Source organism: Somniosus microcephalus, chromosome 13, assembly GCF_052327205.1.
Source record: "Somniosus microcephalus isolate GS21.2 chromosome 13, FLI_Smic_1.0, whole genome shotgun sequence".
Taxonomy (NCBI): domain Eukaryota; kingdom Metazoa; phylum Chordata; class Chondrichthyes; order Squaliformes; family Somniosidae; genus Somniosus; species Somniosus microcephalus.
The window spans coordinates 150,205,629-150,225,691 of NC_140999.1; the positions used below are offsets into that span (position 1 = coordinate 150,205,629).

The 20,063-nt window shown below is 44.3% G+C and overlaps 1 protein-coding gene across 1 annotated transcript in view; it reads right to left on the bottom strand.

Annotated features, from left to right (window-relative positions):
• Nucleotides 1-215: 215 nt before the first annotated feature.
• The window catches only part of LOC147108653 (stathmin-3-like), an 86,829-nt gene continuing 66,981 nt past the window's right edge, over nt 216-20,063 (bottom strand). Inside the window, exons 3-6 of the mRNA XM_086005351.1 lie at nt 19,656-19,751; nt 13,673-13,842; nt 12,066-12,257; nt 216-2,009 (exon numbers count right to left, since the gene is read on the bottom strand). Of these exons, the coding sequence (XP_085861477.1) occupies nt 1,950-2,009; nt 12,066-12,257; nt 13,673-13,842; nt 19,656-19,751 (518 nt within the window). The 3' untranslated portion in view covers nt 216-1,949. The remainder of the gene's footprint in view (nt 2,010-12,065; nt 12,258-13,672; nt 13,843-19,655; nt 19,752-20,063) is intronic.

Consider the following 20,063-nt stretch of genomic DNA (forward strand, 5'->3'; position numbering starts at 1 on the left):
TGGGGGGGGGGGGGGGAAGGGGAGGGATCTCTGGACAATCCATTGATAATTTGCCCAACCATATTATGAGACAGTCACATGCCCAAAGGTGACACTGCTTCATTTTATTTTAAAATCCTTATGCTGGTCCTATCTTGGCTGCCGATTGATTTCTACACCTTGCAAATGGAATATGTAAAAATTCATATCAAAGAATTTAGCAATGAAAGAAAAGGTAGGTGTATATATCATGGATTTTATTTTGTAATCACATCTTGCACACTACAACAATTTTAAACTGACATTAAAATGCATGTTATGGAACCTAAAATGGGTGGGCAAGAATCTTCAGGGTGATCACCTTCCAGTGACTTTTAACTGTGTGAGATGGGAGAGATTTGTTAACATCGTCCCAATAAGTCCAAAGGATTCAAATACAAACACATCAATGAATAGCAAGATCTAATCAAGTGATTAAAAACATGCCACCTTCAAGTACAGTTAGTAGATGAAAGTATCTAGCACCATTTACGGTCTTACCCTGACTCTAGTTTCAAGTCCGATAGGCAAATGTACAAACTGTCAGAGTTCGAGGTGAAATGGCCCATAATTAAATGAGATGTTAGCAAAGTACAGTGTTACAGATTAAAGGTGATGTACTAGCTTGCCAAAACACAATCCTTTTAAACAAAAGTAGGTATTTACAAAAGAATCTTCAAAGTCAGATACTCCACACCAAACAAACACTCCGTAACTTATACAGCTTTATATTTGGCAAACCATTCTCTACTCAGCACAGCTACAGCAGTAATAAGACAAAAATTCAGCTGGATAATTTAGGAATTTCTCACACACACCATTAACCATTTACTTTTTGCAGGGAGACTAATTTCACCAAAATGTTGCTTACTTACATGGAAGGTTTCCCCCTGTTTAGTGAGCATAAGATATAGAAAGAGTTTGCTTAATCTGACAGCTGTACTATACAATGCTACCAATGACATTTTCTATTTATAGATGGAACTTACTCCCTTTATTAACAAGTTCAACCCACAACATCAAGTGCCAAATAGATAGTTCTATTGAAGGCCTAGATACTTTTATGCTGTGTAAAGATACAAAGACCTTATGGGCAGCAACAGGCCATAATTAAGCTGGGATTCCTCCACAGAATAATTCATTGGCATTGACTTTAACTTAACAATAATTCAACAAATATATAATTTTATGTTAAATTTAAAGATAAAGCTATTATGAAATAAAAGAACATATAAACAGTAAAATAAATATATCTTAGGCATTCTTGTTCAGAAGTATGATTGAAAAATACTTAAGTCAATTTTATCTATTTAATTTGATGAATTGGGCCTAATTTATATAATTAATTTGCATAAATCATTATTTGCATCAGAGAAGTTCAGTTATTCTTCAAATGGTTGTGGATTCATTCAACAATAGCATGCTGGGGGATAGATTAAGAAATTACCATCTTCTAAATGTAGGGACCAAGTGAGCAACTCCAATGATTACAGTATAACCCTTCCACAACTGGCAATGCTTAAGTTCACGTAATAATATCAATAAAAGCACAATGGTTTAATTACACACAGAATATAAAAACATATTAAATAATTTGTTGGTAAATCTTTTCTAATTGCAGGTTGAATCTGTTAATCAATATAATGCGTCTATATATACACATGTTAAAATACATTGGCAGATTATGATGTCAATAACAATTAATACTCTGAATGTTTTAAATATTGTTAGATTACTGATATTCTGCTGATTTTTGCCTGCTTACAACTTTCTGTATTGCACATGAAATAAGAACCAATAATCTGAATGCAAAAAAGCATGACCTATTATATAGAAGTACTGAACTCAGAAACAAAAGTCGTATCTTGATAGCCAGGATATTATTATTAGATTCGTTCCAGGGTGTTCTTCACAAAGTGATAGAAAGGCCTTTAGCCAGAAAGTTCCTCTTGTAGCTCCTTGTTCCTGCGGACCTCAGCTGCATGCCTTTCCTGTCACACAAAATGCACAAATTATCAAAGACAAAATACCTGAAAAATGAGTTTTAAAAATTTAATCCCTTTATTGGCATCAGCTCGGACTAGTTCTAACAAAATACTTCCAGGATGAGACAAACCTGGAATTAGGATGGACAATTCTTTGTCATTTTTGTGCAGTTGACAGATTTTCTGATTTGTTTGACAATCTGAAGATCTCACAAAAAATGATACAGATGAGCTTCACTCTTCCCAACCTCCTGAGGTGAAGCACTCAATTTCCAGGAAGTGTTCTACCCTGTAGGTTTTTAAAATGAGCTTTGTGGAATCCAGGAGGTGCGGAAGGTCTTTAAATTTCTGTCCATCTTAGGCCTTGCAGGCCAGGCACCACAAGCAGAGTGTTTTGAGAATGCTGTATTCTATGATTTTCAATATTTATTGATCTACTAGCACATTATTTTTGTTTCTGTTTACAATTTTGAGAAATTTGCAATGACACATTGTTTTTCTGAAACTGACTTTTGAAAATCGGAATAGGGATCACCAGAAATATGCCAATATTTGCAGGGGGTCCCCAGGAGTGTGTCCATATATGTCGGGGGTCCCCAAAAATGGGTCAATATTTGAATGGGGACTCCTCACAGATAACTTTGGAAACCACCATCAGTGGCAGGGTGAGGATCATGACAAGATTCATCCAATGTGAACAAGTTTATTTGAATTGCACACTAAGTTGGCACTCTCTAATTGGGCTGCTATCAATAAAGACTTAAACAAAATTATTTATAAAAAATCATTTCCTTTTAGTGTGGGTAATGCAGATAGAAAGCATTTTACTCATCATTAAACAATATTATATTAGACAAAACTGTTCAGTAAAGCATAAATTTAACAGTTTGAAAAAATATAACATTTTTGTTTGTTAACTGTTGTACCTGAAGTACATTTTCTATTGCAGCCTGTTTGTGAATTCAGGTATGTGAAATGCACAGACTAGAGCTGAAAGACCAGGAATAAAAAACAAAACAAAATGATGGATGCATTGGGATATAAATTTGTCTTGGGTGGTATCGTAATACGGGCGATAGCAAATTAGCAGCCCATTTTGCCTTCCGCCCGATTATCTTGGCTTCAGCTTACAGGCTGACACAAGTAAGTGAGCAAGCCACTCGGCTGAAACAGGCAACAGGCAACAGGCGCAAGGCTGCTTAACTATACAAATCGGGGTCCTACACCAGTTGCAGGACCCCAGTTGCAAAATGTAGGTACAAATGAGTGGAACGTGCGATGTGCGTACTCATAGAAACATAGAAGATAGGAGCAGGAGTAGGCCATTCGGCCCCTCGAGCCTGCTCCGCCATTCAATGTGATCATGGCTGATCATCCAAATTCAGTACCAGGTCCCTGCTTTCTCCCCATTCCCCTTGATCCCTTTAGCCTTAAGAAATATATCCAACTCCTTCTTGAATATATTTAATGAATTGGCCTCTACTGCCTTCTGTGGTAGAGAATTCCACAGGTTCACCACTCTCTGGGTGAAGAAATTCCTCCTCATTTCTGTCCTAAATGGCATACCCTTTATCCTTAGACTGTGACCCCTGGTTCTGGACTCCCCGACCATCGGGAACATCCTTCCTGCATCTAGTCTGTCCAGTCCTGTCAGAATTTTATAAGTTTCAATGAGATCCCCTCTCATTCTTCTAAACTCCAGCCAGTACAAGCCCAATCGACCCAATCTCTCCTCATACGTCATACCTGCCATCGCAGGTATCAGCCTGGTGAATTTTCGCTGAACTCCTTCCATGGCAAGAACATCCTTCCTCAGATAAGGCGACCAAAACTGCACACAATACTCAAGATGTGGTCTCACCAAGGCCCTGTACAACTGCAGCAAGACATCCTTGTTCCTGTACTCAAAGCCTCTCACTATGAAGGCCAGCATACCATTTGCCTTCTTAACCGCCTGCTGCACCTGCATGCTTATCTTCAGCGACTGGTGCACAAGGACACCCAGGTCTCGTTGCACTTCCCCTTCTCCCAATCTATTGCCATTCAGATAATAATCTGCCTTCCTGTTTTTGCCACCAAAGTGGATAACCTCGCATTTATCCACATTATACTGCATCTGCCATGCTTCTGCCCAATCACCCAACCTGTCCAAATCATCCTGCAGTTTCTCGGCATCCTCCTCACAGCACACACGCCCACCCAGCTTTGTGTCGTTTGCAAATTTGGAGATATTACATCTAGTTCCCTCGTCTAGATCATTAATATATATTGTGAATAGCTGGGGTTCTAGCACCGGTCCCTGCGGTACCCCACTAGTCACTGCCTGCCACTCGGAAAAAGACCCGTTTACTCCAACTCTTTGCTTTCTGTCTGCCAACCAGTTTTCTATCCAAGTCAATACCTTGCCCCCAATCCCATGTGCCTTAACTTTACATGCTAACCTCTTATGCGGGACCTTATCGAAAGCCTTCTGAAAGTCCAACTATACCACATCCACTGGTTCTCTCTTATCTATTTTACCAGTTACATCCTCAAAAAATTCCAGTAGATTAGTCAAGCACGATTTACCTTTTGTAAATCCATGTTGACTTTGTCCGATCCTGTCACTGTTTTCCAAGTGCTCAGCTATTACATCCTTTATAATGAACTCTAGCATTTTCCCCACTACCGATGTCAGGCTTACCGGTCTGTAATTCCCCGTTTTCTCCCTACCACCTTTTTTGAATAGTGGGGTAACATTAGCTGCACTCCAATCCATGGGTACTGTTCCAGATTCCATCGAATGTTGGAAGATGATCAGCAATGCATCTACTATTTCTAGGGCCACTTCCTTAAGTACCCTAGGATGTAGATTATCAGGCCCTGGGGATTTATCGGCCTTCAGTCCCATCAATTTCCTTAACAGCATTTCCTTACAAATACTGATTTATTTCAGTTCCTCCCCTTCATCAGACCCTATGTTCCCCAACATCTCTGGGAGGTTATTTGTGTCCTCCTTTGTGAAGACAGAACCAAAATATGTATTTAATTGTTCTGCCATTTCTTTGTTCCCCATTATAAATTCCCCTGATTCTGACTGCAAGGGACCTACGCTTCATTTCACCAATCTTTTTCTCTTCACATATCTATAAAAGCTTTTACAGTCAGTTTTTATGTTCCCTGAAAGCTTACTCTCATATTCTATTTTCCCCTTCTTAATTAATCCCTTTGTCCTCCTTTGTTGAATCCTAAACTGCTCCCAATTCTCAGGTTTACTGCTTTTTCTGAACAATTTATATGTCCTCTCCTTGGATCTTATGCTATCCCTAATTTCCCTTGTTAGCCACTGTTGAGTCACCTTTTTTGTTTTATTTTTATGCCAAACTGGGATGAACAATTTCTGTAGTTCATCCATGCAGTCTTTGAATGCTTGCCATTGCCTATCCACTGTCAACCCTTTGAGTGACATTCCCCAATCAATCCTACCCAACTCGCGCCTCAGACCATCATAGTTTCCTTTATTTAAATTCAGGACCCTAGTCTCTGAGTCAACCACTTCATTCTCCATCTTAATGAAGAATTCTATCATATTATGATCGCTCTGACCCAAGGGGCCTTGTACAACAAGATTGCTAATTAATTCTTTCTCATTACATAATACCCAGTCTAAGATGGCCTGATCTCTGGTTGGTTCCTCGACATATTGGTCCAGGAAACCATCCCGTAAACACTCCAGGAATTCCTCCTCCACAGTATTATTACTAATTTGGTTAGCCCAATCTATATGTACATTAAAGTCTCCCATGATGACTGCTGTGCCCTTATTGCATGCTTCCCTAATTTCCCTTTTAATGCCATCCCCAACCTCCGCATTACTGTTTGGAGGTCTATATACCACTCCCACTAACGTTTTCTGCCCCTTGGTATTTCTCAGTTCTATCCATACAGATTCCACATCATCAGAGCTAATATCCTTCCTTACAATTGTGTTAATCCCTTCTTTAACCAGCAATGCTACCCCACCTCCCTTTCCTTTTTGCCTATCTTTCCTGAATATTGAATACCCCTGGATGTTGAGTTCCCAGCCTTGGCCACCCTGGAGCCATGTTTCCGTAATCCCAATCAAATCATATTCGTTTACCTCTATTTGCGCAGCTAATTCATCCACTTTATTACAAATGCTCCTTGCACTAAGACACAAAGGGGGAGAAATTGGGTATGTAGTGCCACCTATTAGCGCCTAAAGAGGGCAGTCAGTGGCTGTAGCACCACTGGCCCGCCTCCCGCGATATTCAGCGGCGGCGCTAATGGTGGCGTTAGCCTGTTGCGCTGCGCCGCCATCGATGACATAATCGGTGTGCGCAGCGCCCCATTAGCGCCCCGATCGCGATATTTGGTAGCGAACGCCGCTGTAGCGCCGTTCGCTACCCGTGCCCGGTTCACAGGGCCTTGCTGTGCCGGCAGTGGCGCAAGTTAAGGTGGAGGTGCGGGGCCGCCGCCTTTTTCGGCAGCCGCCTGCCAGCACCTCCGTCCCCGGCCTCCTGACCACCCCCCCCCCCCCCGCCGCCGCGGCATTGCCGGCTGTTTCCCGAGAGCCCAGCACTTCTCCTCGGTGCCGGGCTCTTTTGCCAGCACTCGCGATCGGGGATCGCGCTGTTGCAGGCCCCTCCCCCTTAACAATGGGAGGAAGGCCTGCAGTACCGCAGCATGCCGTGCCGCAGCGTGTGGCGCTGCGGCACGTTGCGCTGCGATATTCAGTTTCAGCGCCCTAAGAGGGACGCGGAGCGCCTCGAGCCTCGCCCCGTCTCCCTCTAGGGGCGCTGAAACTGAATTTCTGACGTTCACTAATGCTCCGAACGCTGCGCAAAAATCAGCGCCCAGGCGAACTTGGCGCCACTTTGGCGCCTCAACCCAATTTCTCCCCAAAGTCTTCAGGCTTGTTTTTTTAACGCTCTTAGACCTATTAGAATTATTATTTACTGTGGTCATGTTTGATTTAAACTGTTGATTTCTCTGACTGCCACTTTTTTGTTTTTCTCCTTCCTATCTTTTGCTTTTATCCTTGTTTCCCTTTCCTCTGTCCCCCTGCTCAGATTCCCAACCCCCTGCCATTTTAGTTTAAACCCTCCCCCAGAGCACTAGCAAACACTCCCCCTAGGACATCGGTCCCGGCCCTGCCCAGGTGCAAACCATCCAGTTTGAACTGGTCCCACCTCCCCCAGAACCGGTTCCAATGTCCCAGGAATTTGAATCCCCCCCCCTGCACCATTCCTCTAGCCACGTATTCATCTGAAATATCCTTCTTTTTCTACTCTGACTAGCACGTGGCACTGGTAGCAATCCTGAAATTACTACCTTTGAGGTCCTATTTTTTAATTTACCTCCTAACTCCCTATATTCAGCATTTAGGACCTCATCCCGTTTTTTACCTATATTGTTAGTGCCTATATGCACCACAACAACTGGCTGTTCACCCTCCCCTTCCAAAATGTTCTGCAGCTGCTCTGAGACCTCCTTGACCCTTGCACCAGGGAGGCAACACACCATCCTGGAGTCTCGTTTGCGGCCGCAGAAACGCCTATCTATTCCAGTCTAGTTGTAGCAGGCGTTGACTGTCCTAACCAGGGGCCCTTCAAGGGACCCCTGGAGGCTGCTCATAAAAAGGCCCAGGAACTTTTGAGTTTTTATTTTTGTGGATCCAGAAGAAGCAGGAGTGCTCCTGGACTCACAAAATAAATCCAGCCCATTTAAGGTTCTCCTCAGAATTGCCTCCCTGCCACCCCACCGTCTCACTTCAACATTGGAGCCAGCCGATTTCCCACCTCCCCATATAGTGCCCACAGCTCGCCAATGGCATTTAAATGAGGTCTGAAGCTGAATTTGGCTCGAGTCTCAGGCCGGCATGGAGCAGCATTTTGGGCGCAAGCTGGATTTCTCCCCTTGTATTTCTGTAACTCATATGTAAAGCTTGGAGTCAGTAGTACTCATGTGAATCAGTTGCTGGCTCCCCACATTATAATGTGCAGAAACCTGTGGTCTACTATGTCCTCTGCTTACCTGATGTGATATAATGCTCGCTGCAGCATCTTAGCACTTAGCTCCACCATGCACTAGGCTCATTATGGATACAGTTTTAATACAAATTATGGGTGATCCCCATAATGCAGTTGGAATGCATAAGCAGCACGACTGATGCACAGTGCCTATTTGCAATGATAGCTTCAAGCCAAATTGTAGCAAGCAGAGGAAATCTCTACAAACACATTTACAATGTTGCTATATATAGCATGCAAATGTATGGCAAGGTGATTTTTTTTATTCATTCATGGGATGTGGGCGTCACTGGCAAGGCCAGCATTTATTGCCCATTCCTAGTTGCCCTTGAGAAGGTGGTGGTGAGCCACCTTCTTGAACCGCTGCAGTCCGTGTGGTGAAGATGCTCCCACAGTGCTGTTAGGGAGGGAGTTCCAGGATTTTGACCCAGCGACGATGAAGGAACGGCGATATATTTCCAAGTCAGGATGGTGTGTGACTTGGAGGGGAACTTGGGGGTGCTGGTGTTCCCATGCGCCTGCTGCCCTTGTCCATCTAGGTGGTAGAGGTTGCGGGTTTGGGAGGTGCTGCCGAAGAAGTCTTGGTGAGTTGCTACAGTGCATCTTGTAGATGGTACACACTGCAGCCACGGTATGTCAGTGGTGGAAGGACTGAATGTTTAAGGTGGTGGATGGGGTGCTAATCAAGCGGGCTGCTTTGTCTTGGATGGTGTCAAGCTTCTTGAGTGTTGTTGGAACTGCACTCATCCAGGCAAGTGGAGAGTATTCCATCACACTCCTGACTTGTGCCTTGTAGATGGTGGAAAGGCTTTGGGGAGTCAGGAGGTGAAACACTCGCCACAGAATACCCAGCCTCTGACCTGCTCTTAGTTCTACAGTATTTATGTGGCTGGTCCAGTTAAGTTTCTGGTCAATGGTGACCCCCCCCCCACCCCAGGATTTTGATGGTGGGGGATTTGGTGATGGTAATGCTGTTGAATGTCAAGGGGCGGTGGTTAGACACTTGCTTGTTAGAGATAGTCATTGCCTGGCACTTGTGTGGCACGAATGTTACCTGCCACCTATCAGCCCAAGCCTGAATGTCGTCCGGGTCTTGCTGCATGCGGGCATGGACTGCTTCATTATCTGAAGAGTTGCGAATGGCACTGAACACTGTGCAGTCATCAGCGAACATCCCCATTTCTGACCTTATGATGGAGGGAAGGTCATTGATGAAGCAGCTGAAGATGGTCACTGCCCTGTGGAACTGATGCAGCGATGTCCTGAGGCTGTGATGATTGACCTCCAACCAGCACAACCATCTTCCTTTGTGCTAGGTATGACTCCAGCAGGTTATTGGTGAGTAAGTGCTGCTTGATAGCACTGTCGACGACACCTTCCATCACTTTGCTGATGATTGAGAGTAGACTGATGGGGCGGTAATTGGCTGGATTGGATTTGTCCTGCTTTTTGTGGACAGGACATACCTGGGCAGTTTTCCACATTGTCGGATAGATGTCAGTGTTATAAGCTGTACTGGAACAGATTGGCTAGAGAAGCAGCTAGTTCTGGAGCACAAGTCTTCAGCACAACAGCCGGGATGTTGTCGGGGCCCATAACCTTTGCTGTATCCAGTGCGCTGAGCCATTTCTTGATATCACGTGGAGTGAATCGAATTAGCTGAAGACTGGCTTCTGTGATGGTGGTGACCTCAGGAGGAGGCCGATATGGATCATCCACTCGGCACTTCTGGCTGATGATGGTTGCAAACGCTTCAGCTTTGTCTTTTGCACTCAAGTGCTGGGCTCCACCGTCATTGAGGATCAGGATATTCATGGAGCCTGCTCCTCTTGTTAGTTGTTTAATGGTCCACCACCATTCACGACTGGATGTGGCAGAACTGTAGAGCTTTGATCTGATCCATTGATTGTGGGATCGCTTAGCCCTGTCTATAGCATGCTGCTTCTGCTTTTTAGCATGCATGTAGTCCTGTGTTGCAGCTTCCCCAGGTTGGCACCTCATTTTTAGGTACGCCTGATGCTGCTCCTGGCATGCTCTTCTAACATTCTTTATTGAACCAGGGTTGGTCCCCGGCTTGATGGTAATGGTAGAGAGAGGGATATGCCAGGCCATGAGGTTACAGATTGTGGTGGAATATAATGCTGCTGCTGCTGATGGCCCACAGTGCCTCATGGATGCCCAGTTTTGAGCTGATAGATCTGTTCTGAATCTATCCCATTTAGCACGGAGGTGGTGCCACACAACACGATGGAGGGCGTCCTCAGTGTGAAGATGGAACTTCGTCTCCACAATGACTGTGCGGTGGTCTCTGCTACCAATGCTGTCATGGACAGATGCATCTGCGACAGGCAGTTTCAAATCATTTCAATGGGTAACTTGATCACACAACTCGTAACTCACTGATGACAATGTACCAATGCGGTGCAATGACTAGATTTAAACACATATTTAATAGCTCAGCATTATGAATTAAATCAATGTCATAAGATTATTGCCAAATATAATTTCATCTGAATATGTTAGTTTTTGCATATTTTTTGCAATGGGTATATAATTGCAGGAAACTTTCTGATATCCGGCACTGACGGGACCGAGCTGGTGCCGTACCATCAAAACTGCCGTACAAACCAGCGCTAATGTTAAAACATCAACAAACCCTGCAACAGCTTCAAAACAGTCGGCCGCAGCTTAAAAGCGTCTCTGTAGCTAAGCAACAGCTTCAGCTAGACCTTGCAGAGCCTGACTGGAAAAAAAAAGCAACGAGAAGTAAAAAAAACTTATAGGAAATGGCTCCTGAATTTTGCCGGTAGATAGAGCTTTCCGGACATTTAACCTCCGGTTAAACGAAAGTTTCCTGTAGTTGAAGAGAGTGGAAACCTGCTAACAGCAGATTATGGGTTAGGAATTGGACCTCGTTGCACCTGGTTTAGAGACGGAAAACGAGTGCTATGAAAGCCAATTTCGGTGACCAGCATCCGGTGGCAAAGTATGCCTGAAAGACATCTGACCTGATATTGGGTTGGGAAATTATCCAGGCATCCCTGGTGGCTACCTGAAACGGACATTAGGCCTCTTATATATATAAATGAGAAATCTAATACCTGTTTTAGGCCCCCTTCCAGTGAGGCAAGCAGCCCGATATTTTTTTTTAATGGGCAACCTGCCTGTGGAAGCAGCTTACCCAAATAATATTAATGAGGCCCTAGGCTCAATTTTGAGCTATCCTCAGGTCACTCGGTTGGGATATACGCTCTGTGTGCAGCACCCATTTCAGGCCTGAAAAAGAGTCTAAAGGAAATTCAACCCCTATATGTCCATAACATTTCCAAGGCACATAATATTCAATGATTCTCAGAGTGAGGTTCACGATGTAAATAACAATTTAAATACATTATATTGCTTTGTACAGTCAGAATGTGTTTTTCACTGTAAGTAATTATGCAAAGCTCCAGAAGTAAAGAATAATCAAGTTTATCAATACTTTCATCGGAAGTTACTGTAAACAAAGTTTTAAAGGGACAGTAGGTATTGTCATAATAAAATTTGCAAAACTTATTACTACATTTAGAAACAGAGGAAGGTGCAATAATATTATCATCATGTCACCATTCATGCCTACTGCCATAAACCTATATTTTTATCTTAGTTTTAATAGATAACAATGAAGATCCTGATTATAATTACTAGAGATCCAAAGGTAAGTTGGAAGAGGAGTGAAAAGGTGGGGCAGCTTTATCTGGTTCCTCTTCCCCAACTTGATGAGAGGAAGCCATTTGTGAAACCACAAACCTGAGGCCGACTCTGCACTATTTGGATTCAGCAAATAAACACAGGTCCAAACTAAAATCTGCCTATCACAGCCCACCAGAAACCCCAACACCCTACAAAGCCTTTCCCCTGTATAGATGCCTAATAAATAGTGATGAGCGTGGTCAATTTTCTGTTACTTTATTATGAAGGATTACAATCATTTTGAGTTAACTACTTTTAGAAGTATTCAAACATAATTTCAAGGACGTGAAATACTTGCCTTCTCACGAAGACGATCCTTGAGGGCAGCTATATGAGCTTTGCGATTTTCATTACAAATTTTCATCTTCTGATTTAACTTCATTTCAGTAGTTCTGCTGAAGTCACAGTTATCCACAATGGCCCTGTGTAGAACTATACGCCTATGTTGTTGCTTTTCTGCAAGTTGCTGCAGAAGCTGCATCTCTTGGGACTGCAAATCCACAAAATGATAAGAGTTATGCTGAGGTGAATGGGATTTCATTTAAATATATTCTTATTATGTTCAACAGAAACTGTTCCCACTGGCAGGAGGGATGGTCATCAGAGGACACAGATTTAAGGTCATTGGCAAAAGCAGCAGAGGGGAGATGAGGAGAGTGTTTTTAATGCAGCGAGTTGTTATGATCTGGAATGCATTGCTTGAAAGGGTGGTGGAAACAGATTCAATAGTAACTTTCAAAAGGGAATGGAACATATACTTGAAGGGGCAAATTTGAAGGGCTATGGGGAAAGAGCAGGGGTGTGGGACTAATTGTATAGCTCTTTCAAAGAGCCCGCACAGGCACGATGGGCAGAATGGCCTCCTTCTATGCTGTATCAGTCTATGAACAGTAGTGTAGAGGTGACATTTTCTACTGAACTGTGATTACAATTGGACAGATTGGGCTGGATTTTCACTGGGCTGTGGAGTCGGGATTGGAGGCGTGTGGGGGTTTAAAATTCCGAAATCGGGGGTCCCAACCCATCTCGCCCCCAACCCGCCTCCATGCCAGTTTCAAAGGAGGCGGGTACCCGCCCCGCACTGGGACCCGCCTCCCTGAGGTGGGAAGGGGATTAGTGCCAATTAACTGCCTGTAACAGGTAGTTAACAGGTAGTTTTTAGCCTAATCCCTATTTTTATTGGTGAAATGTGGGATTCCCGACGGCTCCAAACCACACCAAGTTAGCGAGGTGGGCCGTCGGGATGAAGGGCTTGGAGGGGTCGAGATGTCCAGTGTTCAGGTGAGTGATGGGTGCATGAGTGCAGAGGTAAGTGTGTTTGGTCTGTGTAAAGTATTTAAAGAAGTTCTACTAACCTTTACTTACCTTTACAGCCTTCCTTCCTTCAGGTCTCGGGAGTCCCTCATCTCACCGGCACAGAAAGCAGAATGGCTGCCAGCTGTCAAAATCTGCAGCCTCTGCTTTCTGTTCCGGGGAGATCTCTAAATCATCCTGAGAGGAAGGAATTAACCTGGAGTACAGATTGTCAGTGTTTGACAGCTTCAAACAGCTGTGAAACGCTGATATTTCATCTGTCAAAACGTCTTGACAGATGAAATTTCAATCTATGATGTCACCTGTTGCCGGGTGGCCCTTAATTGGCCTGCTGAGCCCGCTGGGCGGGTTCAACAGGGTCAATCAAGTCTAAATCGTGTGGGTTGGCTAGTACGCGATGGAGGCGGGACTACAACACCAAAAGTTGTAGTCCTGCCTCCTCAATGAAAATCCAGCCCATTGACTGTCAAACCCACATGCCTGTGGGATACTGGAAACTGAATAATAACATTATCTATGGGAAGACTGGGTGGTTGGGGGGGCAGGAATGTTCAACTCGCCACCCGCACATAAAACTGCATTGTCATTTACCTTTCTCCTGTTCTCAGCAGCATCCAGCTGGTTCTGGAGTTCCTCCAAAGAGATTTCCTTCTTCTTTGGTGAAACAGGTTGTTCAGGTGACAAATCAGTGGTTTGGGGTTTCAGGATCACTTCAAAAGCTTGTCCAGATGCACGCTTGTTAATTGATTTCACTTCCATATCTAAAGAAGAGACATTAAGAAGAGTACGGTGAATGCTCTAACAGATTTGGAACAGGGTACTGCAAGCAAATTGAGAGTTAAACTCAAGTCTCATATTCCATCATATAACCTACTAAAGTATCAACAACAGCTATTAAAGCATGGTCTAGGAAGAAACATTTCTACATTAATGTTAAAGCAACTGTTTTGTTCTGTTCTTTGTTATTGATAGATAAGAATTTGGAGTCTATTTTTAGAATGTTATGGGGGCTAAATTCGGTTGATTTGCGCCTCCCGTTAGCACCCTAAGAGGGCGCTAACGGGCCACAAATCAACTAGCGCCTGGGCACGGCACCACTAACGCCTCCCGCGAAATTCAGCTAACCGTTAGCGTTTTGGAAAGGATCCGAGTTAATGACCAGCTTGTGCTGAGTTAGCTGATCTTAGTCAGAGCAGCAGTAGAGGTGCTATAATTGGTTTCACTACATCTTGGTTAAGGAGAGGAAAATCAATCAGAGTTCCCACCCCAGCAGGAAGTATGTTTGTGAGGGTGTCAGCTGAGAATGGGATTGGACCCAGAGTGATACTCCTCTGACACTCATTATTAAGTGTTATACATGAAAATGGTAATTTGGAGGAACTAATGGAGAACAAATGGCACAGGTAGAACTGCACAACAGCAAGGAGTTAAAACTTTCAAGAGAGAAGGGAATGGTAGAAAATTGGTGAGAAAAAGAAATGGATGTGGGTTTGTGCCTGTACACCAAATGCCACATTACCTGCTTCCAAGCACCTGGGTGGAATTGCACTCGCTGGGAAAGCAATCACAAAATTACACACATGCAGCTCGTGATTGGCTATCCATTAAGGGTAGAACCCACAGCATGCACATGCCGTTCGTCTTCAAACCAGCCTTATGACATGATGTCTGAGTTGGATCAGCCCTGGAATACAGGGGTAAGGGTGGCTGGGTGTGGTGCTGTCTGCCAGTGTGGCATCAGGAGTCACAGTTATTAACCTTGTGTGGCTGGGGAGGAGAAAGGTCAGAGTGATTAGAACATAGGGGCCTAGAAATTGGGTATAGCCCCGCTTGAGGCGTTAGAACTGGCGCTGCGCAAAGTTTATAGCCAGACGAAACTTATCGCCGCCTGGCGCGATATTGGGTTGCATCGCCCCTAAAGGGGATTGAGGCGCGAATTCAGGCGTTACACGGGACTCCTAAGGCGCTAATCTTCCGGCACAACCCAATATCGGAGCGGACGGGCGCAGCGCAGGTGCTCTCTATTACTGATGACCATGAGACTTCCAGGCGCTGGCCAGCTCTTAAAGGGGTGGGTCAGTCAGCTTCAGCATGCACACTCTGCGCCTTGCAGGCCTCAGAATCGGCGCAGACCCTTCTCTGGCGCTAAAAACTTGGACCAGATGGAGAAGGTGAGACAGAAAGCAGAGCGCTTCACCAATGAGGCTCTGGAGCAATTGGTGGCCGCAGTGGAGCGCCGGCGAGATGTTCTCTACCCAGACAATGGCACGAGGCCGAATCATAAGGGCTACCGACGAGCTTGGAGGGATGTATGCCAGAGGGTCAACTCCAGCAGCATGGTGACCAGGAGCCCTGTCCAATGCAGAAAGAAATTCAACGACCTCACTCTGGTCATGAGGGTGAGTGTTGTTTCTGCAAACTTCTGCATCCCTTCATTTGCACCTGACTTTATGGCTACAGGGTGGGCTGTGCCCCATTGGCCATCTGCCAGCAAGCACCCATGGCCCTTTCTGGGCACACACATGCACATTTGACTCAAGGCATGATGTAAGGGCTATTCCACCATGGGGGGCATGAGATGATCACTCAGGGCATCATGTAACATAACTTCCCCTCCTTTCCCCTGCAGTCCAAGCTGGCGAGGATTGGCAAAGACCAGCTTCGCACCGGTGGAGGACCTCCACAAGTGGTCACTCTCACGGATCTCGAGGAGAGAGTCCACCAGATTCTTGGAGGACGTCTGAGTGGTCCTGTAACCACTGCAGCTGCCGACCCCATTGTCGACAGTGATGGTAAGGTTCTCACCTTTTACAACTGTCTCCTTCCACTTGTTCCCCCCGCCAGCATGCTTTCTCACTGTGGACCCATGTCATAGCCTTGCCGCAATCTGGCATCCCTTGCTGCCAAGCTGTCCTTTTGCTAAAGCCACTCTTCCACCTCCCTGCTTTCAGATGCTGCATCACCAGCTCGGGAGCCGGGCCCTCAAGCTGCCAGTGCCAGTGCCTCCGAAGGCTCAATGAGAAAATTACTGTCCAACAGAAGGTCAGCAACTCTCTCCAGCAACGATCAGAATGGCCAGCCCAAATGGCTGCAGCTTTTATACTAGTGCTGTCCCCTTTAAATAGCGTCCCCCGAGTCCGAGAAGGGCCTGGGACCGCTCCATCCAACTGTCACTAATAGCGCCAGGCGAAAAGGTTGCGGGCGCCACCGAATATCCGGTCCGGGGCGCCAAAAAGGCGTTGCACACTGAAATGACGTCATGATCTGCCTGCGCCCGCGGGCAAGCGAAAAGAGTTAGCGCCAGCGCTAAAAGGATACTCAATATGGGAGGTGGCGCTATATTCACTGCGCCCGCCCGAAAATTGGGTAACGCCCCAATTCTCGGGCTCTTTAGGCGCTAATCGCTGGCGCTACCAACCGAATTTCTAGGCCAGGGTGAGGAAAGTAATAGAAACATAGAAGATAGGAGCAGGAGTAGGCCATTCGGCCCCTCGAGCCTGTAATGCCATTTAATGAGATCATGGCTGATCATCCAAATTCAGTACCCTGTCCCTGCTTTCTCCCCATATCCCTTGATCCCTTTAGCCTCAAGAAATATATCTAACTCTTTCTTGAATATATTTAATAAGTTGGCCTCAACTGCCTTCTGTGGTAGAGAATTCCACAGGTTCACCACTCTCTGGGTGAAGAAATTCCTCCTCATCTCAGTCCTAAATGGCTTACCCCTTATCCTTAGACTGTGACCCCTGGTTCTGGACTCCCCCGCCGTTGGGAACATCCTTCCTGCATCTAGTCTGTCTAGTCCTGTTAGAATTTTATAAGTTTCAATGAGATCCCCTCTCATTCTTCTAAACTCTAGCGAATATAAGCCTAATCGACCCAATCTCTCTTCATACGTCATTCCTGCCATCCCAAGTATCAGTCTGGTAAATTTTCGCTGCACTCCCTCCATGGCAAGAACATCCTTCCTCAGGCCAAAACTGCACACAATACTCAAGATGTGGTCTCACCAAGGCCCTGTACAACTGCAGCAAGACATCCTTGCTCCTGTACTCGAATCCTCTCGCTATGAAGGCCAAAATACCATTTGCCTTCTTAACCGCCTGCTGCACCTGCATGCTCACCTTCAGCGACTGGTGCACAAGGGCACCCAGGTCTCGTTGCACTTCCCTTTTTCCCAATCTATTGCCGTTCAGATAATAATCTGTCTTCCTGTTTTTGCCACCAAAGTGGATAACCTCGCATTTATCCACATTATACTGCATCTGCCATGCATCTGCCCAATCACCCAACCTGTCCAAATCATACTGGAGTTTCCCAGCTTTGTGTTGTCTGCAAACTTGGAGATATTACATCTAGTTCCCTCGTCTAGATCATTAATATATATTGTGAATAGCTGGGGTCCTAGCACCGATCCCTGCAGTACCCCATTAGTCACTGCCTGCCACTCGGAAAAAGACCCGTTTATTCCAACTCTTTGCTTCCTGTCTGCCAACCAGTTCTCTATCCAAGTCAGTACCTTACCCCCAATCCCATGTGCTTTAACTTTGCATGCTAATCTCTTATGTGGGACCTTATCGAAAGCCTTCTGAAAGTCCAAATACACCACATCCACTGGTTCTCCCTTATCTATTCTACTAGTTACATCCTCAAAAAATTCCAGTAGATTAGTCAATCATGATTTACCTTTTGTAAATCCATGTTGACTTTGTCCGATTCTGTCACTGTTTTCCAAGTGCTCTGCTATTACATCTTTTATAATGGACTCTAGCATTTTCCCCACTACTGATGTCAGGCTTACCGGTCTATAATTCCCCGTTTTCTCTCTACCACCTTTTTTAAATAGTGGGTTACATTATCTACCCTCCAATCCATGTGAACTATTCCAGAGTCTATAGAATTTTGGAAGATGACCAGCAATGCATCTACTATTTCTAGGGCTACTTCCTTAAGTACCCTAGGATGTAGATTATCAGGCCTTGGGGATTTATCGGCCTTCAATGCCGTCAATTTCCCCAACACCATTTCCCTACAAATACTGATTTCATTCAATTCCTCCCTCTCATTAGACCCTATGTTCCCCGACATCTCTGGAAGGTTATTTGTGTCCTCCTTTGTGAAGACAGAACCAAAGTATGTATTTAATTGATCTACCATTTCTTTGTTCCCCATTATAAATTCCCCTGATTCTGACTGCAAGGGACCTACACTTGACTTCACCAATCTTTTTCTTTTCACATATCTATAGAAGCTTTTACAGTCAGTTTTTATGTTCCCTGAAAACTTACTCTCATATTCTATTTCCCCCCTCTTAATTAATCCCTTTGTCCTCCTTTGCTGAATCCTAAACTGCTCCCAATCCACAGGTTTGCTGCTTTTTGTGGCCAATTTATAGGTCCTCTCCTTGGATCTTATGCTATCCCTAATTTCCCTTGTTAGCCACAGTTGAGTCACCTTTTTTGTTTTATTTTTATGCCAAACAGGAATGAACAAATTCTGTAGTTCATCCATGCGATCTTTAGATGTTTGCCATTGCCTATCCACCGTCAAACCTTTAAGTAACGTTCCCCAATCCATCCTAGCCAACTCGTGCCTCATACCATTGTAGTTTCCTTTATTTAAATTCAGGACCCTAGTCTCTGAGTCAACTACTTCACTCTCCATCTTAATGAAGAATTCTATTATATTATGATCGCTCTTCCCCAAGGGGCCTCGCACAACAACATTGCTAATTAATCCTTTCTAATTAATCCTACCTAATGGGTAAGTTAGTGATGATTTGTGAATTACTAAATTTTTTAAATTGTTGATTATGTGATAAAGCATTTTTCTAGGGGTGTAAAAGGGGTGGGCGAAGAACTGTCATGCCACAGAATTTCATTTTGATAGAATGTGTTTGCTGGTTTTAGCGACTAATCCAATCAGAAATGACATTACAGGGCCAATTCTGGGATTTGATCATCACCAAAGATGTGCGGGTTAGGTTGATTGGCTATGATAAATTGACCCTTAGTTTTAGGGGGATTAAATACGTGGGGTTACGGGGATAGGGTGGGATATGTGTTGGTGTAGGGGTTACAGGGATCGGGTGGGATATGTGTCGGTGCAGGCTCGATGGGCCGAAATGGCCTCTATCTGCACTGTGGGGTTTCTGTGATTTCTGTGATTCCTGGTACTTTCAGTCTGAAGGGACAATGGTCTCTGAGATCTGATTAATTAAGTGGGCTTTGATTCTGTGATCTGACATGATACACAACACTACATTCACACAGGCAACATTTTTAATAATTTGGATTCTTCTGGTAACAATTTACCATATAGTTTATCAATAAACCAGTATTTTTGAATTGTGCTACATTTGTCATCCATGTCACACATTTCTAACCAGTGTGATTTTGAAAATGAATAATTGTACAAATGTTAAAACTGATTGGTTTTATGTATACACAGATAAAACAATAGCATTTATTATGTATCACATTATCTTGTTGAGTAAATATATTTACAGTATAATTATACAATCTAAACATATTTACAGACAGCCACCTAGAGATTACATAAAGGCATTACTCACCACCAAATTTGTTAATCGTGTTGGGATGTGGTTGTGAGTAGAAACAAGAGCAGATCAGCGAGAGCATTGACAGCTCCTTCATTTTTTCCTTGTAGGCTTCAAAAAATAGAAGATATTTGTGATAAAAATTGCATTTACATGAAATTTTTAACAAGAGTATTGCACAATTTTTCCAGTTGGGTTTCACATAAATGGACAACAGTTTGATAAGACTTATTAAGAGCTTAAATTAAAACCTCAAAATGTTGTTGGGTGGCCTGGTGGTCCCTTATGTTGCACTGGACACTAGGAAACCCAAGTTCCTGCTGCAGCCTCAATTAAATTTCATGCTTAAATTGGTGGTCTTGGTTGGTTCTTCAAGTGCAGCATTAAGCAGAGGTGAGGTGCTCAAAAAGCATGAAAAAAGGA